The sequence below is a fragment of the Acyrthosiphon pisum genome, chromosome X, assembly GCF_005508785.2.
Source record: "Acyrthosiphon pisum isolate AL4f chromosome X, pea_aphid_22Mar2018_4r6ur, whole genome shotgun sequence".
In the NCBI taxonomy this organism is placed as follows: Eukaryota; Metazoa; Arthropoda; class Insecta; order Hemiptera; family Aphididae; genus Acyrthosiphon; species Acyrthosiphon pisum.
Genome location: NC_042493.1, coordinates 70,843,687 through 70,849,643, shown reverse-complemented (window position 1 = coordinate 70,849,643; position 5,957 = coordinate 70,843,687). Strand labels below are relative to the sequence as shown.

At 31.7% G+C, this 5,957-nt stretch overlaps 1 protein-coding gene across 1 annotated transcript; it reads left to right on the top strand.

The window, feature by feature from the left end:
• Positions 1 to 1,015: 1,015 nt before the first annotated feature.
• On the top strand, positions 1,016 to 4,037 carry LOC100572373 (arp2/3 complex-activating protein rickA-like). Its single transcript, XM_003246892.4, has 6 exons — positions 1,016 to 1,492; positions 2,345 to 2,492; positions 2,577 to 2,623; positions 2,972 to 3,140; positions 3,227 to 3,289; positions 3,426 to 4,037. Exons 1-6 carry the CDS (start codon positions 1,307 to 1,309, stop codon positions 3,932 to 3,934), a joined length of 1,122 nt encoding a protein of 373 aa, XP_003246940.1. The 5' UTR covers positions 1,016 to 1,306; the 3' UTR covers positions 3,935 to 4,037.
• The last annotated feature ends 1,920 nt before the right edge of the window (positions 4,038 to 5,957 follow it).

Here is a 5,957-nt window from a genome sequence, read left to right as displayed (position 1 = left end):
CATAATGCCCACCAGCCACTCTCCTAGTTGCCCTTATGTTTACAACATTCGATAATTTAGATTTAGCCATTTTCCTCCGATAATAAAATACTTACCATTTTCCTTAAGACAAAATAAAAATAAATGAATCTTGACCGTTTTCAACCAATAAGAAATTAAGAATATAAAAAATATATTTTTTAGTCATTATTTTAACAAAAAAAAAATTAGCTTTGAATTATTAATTTGTGTTTTTATAAATATATTATTATTTAAATACCAATAAAATAAATAGCAAAAATAATTTTTTTAATCATATTATATTAATCAACAAAAAAATCTACCTTTTAATTATTAATATTATAATAAATAAAATAAAATATGTACCTAACTTAATTAGGGTTAATTAAAGTTACGGCATTACGATGTTATCGACCGTTAGTCTCAATTTATAGTACGGAACTCAACACATTACCAGTGTCGGCTAAATAATTTTATATTTAAAGGCAAATGGACTTGATTTTAGTCCTAAAATTATTTATAGGAAAATACGGTTATCTCATTTTTGGAAGAAAATAAAATCGTCCCATAATTTTATTAATTGATGGGCTCGGAATTAAATGTGATAAAAGTATCAAAAAATTCATTTATGACCTAAAAACTCTAAAAACTGCACTTTCAAATAATGAATTCAACATGCAAAATTGTGTAGGTGTGTTTATAAATGTCAAAAAAATTCCAAATTTGTATTACGCTGTATGGTTTGTAATACTCCGATAAAAGTTGTATGCGATTAAATCAGCTAATTAGTTGGTGTGACATTATAAAGATAAATTTCAACCTTGTCTAATTTAAAACCAGAATTACCTGATGTTATGCATATAGTTACAAATAACAATAATTTATTATATTTCAACGAAGTCAATGTTTTTTAGTAGTTTAGTTAGCTTATTATTTTGTATTGTACAATATTTGTATTTTTTTTAAATTTTCTATTGTACTATTTAACTTTTCGTCATCGCGGCTACCCAACAACAAAAACATGTTTATGCTCCATACATTATCCTTGTAGAGGAAAAATATCGAGTACGTATCGTGCTACTGCAAGGAGTTTTGATAATTTGTGTCTTCTACATAGATAAATAAGAAAAATACTTTTTTTTGTCTTCCAATTCGATTAAGAAAACATGACAACGAAATGTGTAAAGTAAACAATATTATTGTTATTCGTTGTTTTTGTTTTCAATTATTTTTCGTTCAACAGTTTGCCTAAGTGTTATTATTTTCAGTTGTGACTTCATAAGCATTTTTAAAGAGAATATTACCTATGAGTTTAATTATTGGAGTTATACGTGTTGGGGTTATCGGAGTGTTAGTATTTTTAAACAGAAGTCATCTGATTGAATCGTATCATGTTTTACGGAAGGGCGTGCCAAAGAAAATGATGAAATGTGTTGATCGTGGAGTATTAAGGAATATTACGAAAACGGAATCCAGGAAATTTGATATGCTGGTACAAAAAATTAAACAAATTACGACTTATAAATTACAATAATAATATAGTGATATATAGTGTTGTATAATGCATCTACGTGATGTACCTAACACAAAATAATGAGAGTTTTCCTAGTGCGTCCTGAAATTACCCTTTTTTAATGTTCTTAGTGCGTCCAGAATAAGGTATCAACCGAGTGCGTCCCAAGCAAAAAAGGTCATAGATTTTACAAAACCCGAATGCGTCCCAGTTCATTTAGAATTACCCAGGGTGCACCGCGAGGAGGTGAACTGGCTTACACCCCAAAAATTTATTTTTTTATTATTTATTTTAGCTTACACTGTTAAGTTTGGGTGAGCGTACAATTTATTAAAAAAAATGTTGCTATTATTAATAAATCTATATAGGCTTGTGTTTAAATGCCATTCTTTTGACAAAATCTAATCCGGATATTTTATTATTTTTAAATTGATTTATATTGTCTTCTATGTATGTATTTAATTAATTTTCCCACCGTTTCCAGTATTTTACAGTCATAAATGTACAAATTATAATATATTATGGTTGTACATTTGAACCACTACCATATTCAATCGTCAAACATGTAGAACGTAGGTATCTTAAAAGTTCTTATTCGATTAGTATGTTTATCTTAAATAGGTACCTAATAGCAGCTGTGGACCTAGGACGCACTCGGGCTATTCATTATAATTTTTCGATAATACGACGGACGCACTCGGGCACTGTAATATAATTTATCGATAAGACTGCGGACGCAGTCGGGCTATGAAAAAAGTGAAAATTAAAAATGGGACGCACTCGGGATATCCCCAAAATAATATTACCAATGTGATTATTCTTGTGTCTTAGGTAATTCTGGGTGAGAAATTTATCAACGCAGGTATTCAAGTAAATTTAGAGCCTGCAGCTGCAGTATCCAGTAGTATTGACAAAGAAGAGTTTCAAAAAATGAAGGAAACAAATCTGAAATTGAAAAATAGGTTGACGGAATTGGAAGGTTAATTTAATTTTTTTAAATTTATGGTTAATTTAATTTAATTTAACCTGCTACTTGTTAAATAATCAATATTATTTTATATAGATATGATCAGACGCGCTGATGAAAAACAAAAGTCTAAAGATCTACAAGTACCTACCTATATCTATTAAAATATTGATCAAAATATATTTTTATTTCGTAATTGACAGGAATACTTATATTATAGTTTATAACCAAAGTAAAGAATAATTTTAACTTCAATTTCAGTTGCGTCGGCGGTGAGTCTAGAATTTTTTATGACTGTTACTACCTGTTTACAATAAAGCTCCTTCTATCATGAAAAATTTGATATCAGATACCTTCACCCCTGATCCCCCCCCCCCTTCCACCATAAAACCACCACTGAGTTGCGTCCACTTGAAGATTTTATGTTATCCGGGACAATGTTACCGGCACACAAGTAGACTAAGAATAAATTGTCCCTGTCATCTTTGCAGGATTTAACGAACAAGGTAGACAAATTGTCAAATTACCAACAGTCGTCAACGGAAAAAATCGACGGTGAACTCATGACCATCGGGAGCGACGTCGAAACTATTAAAAACTGTTATGGCGTGTTGAATACAATATTCCACGACCTAGAAAACAAATTTATCTCATTAGAAAGTAATTTGTAATTTGTTATCAATATCACATAAGTATGAAATTATAATATTATATTTTATGCCGCACGTGATGTCGTTTGTTTGTAGGGAACATGGAAAAGCCGATACGGAAATATGACGCAATAAAGACGAGGATCAGAACCCTAGAAAGTAATATATATATATATAATATACATCATCTAAAAATATTACCTACATCTTTTTGATGTGCGTATACAAGGAATTAATTTTATATTTTTTACTAATCAAATTGTTATATGTGTGTACGCGACGTATGCGTGTGCAGGAGATGTAATGAAAAATACTTCACATGTCATCGGTATGGACCATTCAAACCGTTCGATGGAGTCGTGGACAAGACTCCAATACTTCGGATCCGCTGGAATGTGTCCTCCTGTAGATAACCGCTGTTACGGTGAACCACCTGCATTCGATGCAGCTTCATCTTATTATGATATACCACCAGTGCCCAGACCGCCGACTCAGTATTTTCTACCCCCGATTACACAGTTTGGTCCGTCAGCGCCCCCGCCTGCACCCCCGGCGCCTAATGCATTTTCTCGGCCGCCCGCACCCCCGGAGCCTAGTGCATTTTTGCCGAAACCACCCCAGATGACTCCGAAAAAATCGAGATTGAAGGTGACGCGTTCTGACGAATCAAGCTCTTCTTCGGTGATCACACCAAAAGTAGAGAAAGTGTACAACCAGATCCCCATAACGACTGCTATGCTCAAGTCCGTTGTTCTCAAGCCGCCGGACGAGAGGAAGAGAGTAAGAAAATCGGAGGACATATAAGCGTGGTGTTGTTGAAAAAAAAAATATTTATAACTCATACGAAGAATATGTATCAATCTAATCGTTGTAAAAAATATGTACATAATATATCGATTTTAACAATTGTCGCCGCCGCGAAAATATGGGTAAGCTCTGCCACCGACCGACACACACGCACACAATCATTATTGTTATAATTATTATCGCCGCGTCGACTGTTTAATTATGATTCTTGCACGGCCGCCGAAGGTGTCCAGTCCGTTCCGTAGTGCTAACGCTGAATTATTATCATTGTTTACTAACGCAAAGCGCTGTCTTTTTGCTATAATATATTGTTTTTCTTTGTGGTTCAACTGATCTAGCGAGCAGATGGGAATGTTTTTACCAGGAGCTCAAGGACTTAAGTTCAATGGCCATTCCAACGAAATGTATTGCATATGTGAGTCACCAGGTGGAAATTCATGGTTTCTGTGACGCATCTGAAGAGGCATACGGTTAGGTATTTATAATGCTGCCGCGACAATATAAGTAAGCTCCGCCACCGACCGTCACACACACACACACACACACATGCGCATTCTTATAATTATTATTAAATGTTTTTTGGCTGTAATTGTATAATATGCAGATTATAAAACGCGTTATCGCATGCCGCTGCGTCAGCTGTTTAATAATAACTATTGCCCGGCCGCCGAAAGGTATCCAGTCCGTTCCGTAGTGCTAACGCAGAATTATTATCATTGTTTATTAGCGTAAAGCGCCGTCTTTTTACTATGATATATTGTTTTTTTTTTGTGGTCGCCAACTTTTTATAACAATCGTATATTGATTATATTCATATCATAGTGCACGCTAATCGCATATGTTGTATTGTATTAATTTTTTAGTGTGCGCTAATCGTGTGCTTAATTATATTATTATAATTAAAGGCGATAATCGCAACGTTTTTATTATCATATTTTTTGAGCGAAAATCGCGCGTTTTATTATTATTACGTGCTTATATAAGCGCTAATCGCTAAGTCTTATTCATAAATATAATATACAAGAATTACTAGATAGCCGTCTCCTTCTTGTCATCGAAGTCGGCCACAATTTACAAAGCAGGCAATGTTTACAAAACAATTTTATCAGTACCTATTCAGTTAACACAGTATATTAATTAATCAATTAAATATATCATTAGTCTGAAATCTTAATTCTATTAAATTCAAAATTTCAAACTAATAACTATTGCTTAATATTATATTAATTTGTTACGTACCTAACCTATGTAGTATTCAAAATTACTTTATTGATTTTTAGCAGAGTGTGGAGAATTAATATGGATATTATTGTGGGAATTAGTTAGGTACCTACCAATTTAGTTTCACCTCCACCGAAAATAAATTTAATATAGGCAGGTAGGTACACTTTTTTGTTAACTATTTGTTTTATAACTAATATATTAGCTATTCTTTCCACGTGTTTATAGACTATAATAATACGTCAAGAGAATAATATTATTTAGTATGTCTAATTTGTCTCAAAGTAAAAACAAATATTATTTGTAATATTAATATATTTATTTATGTAGGTAGGTACAAAAGTTTAATTCATACTTTTAACAATATACAATATTTATATAAGCTTGCAACTTGCAAGTGAACAATTTTATGAAAATAAATTGACGAAAAAAAAAACAAAATTAAAAACATTAAATAGGTATAACAAACAAAAGGTTTACTGGTGATAAAATAAAAAACCTTTAGTCAGTATGTGGCGTTTATTCACGGGGTTAAGAATATTAGTAGAAAACATTTTTCCAAATGTATGTAAACGTACTATATTTACGTGTATATTTTTTTATAATTATTTGTATCAAAACCATTTTATTAGGACAGTATAATAATGTTATGTTCTCACATATTAAATCACTAAAAATATTATTTTTTAATCCTTTAAATTATTTTTCCTTCCAAAGTGGAAATATTTAAATTTTTTAAATTATCTGTATAGAAATATAGAACAGTAACATTTTTTCAGCCTCAACAATAACTTTAAAA

What these genes read in the sequence shown, in the direction of transcription:
- LOC100572373 (XM_003246892.4), top strand. Translation starts at nt 1,307, where the DNA reads ATGAGTTTAATTATTGGAGTTATACGTGTTGGGGTTATCGGAGTGTTA. An exon ending in CCAGGAAATTTGATATGCTG is followed by an intron (nt 1,493 to 2,344) that starts GTACAAAAAATT and finishes CTTGTGTCTTAG; the next exon opens with GTAATTCTGGGTGAGAAATT. An exon ending in TAGGTTGACGGAATTGGAAG is followed by an intron (nt 2,493 to 2,576) that starts GTTAATTTAATT and finishes TATTTTATATAG; the next exon opens with ATATGATCAGACGCGCTGAT.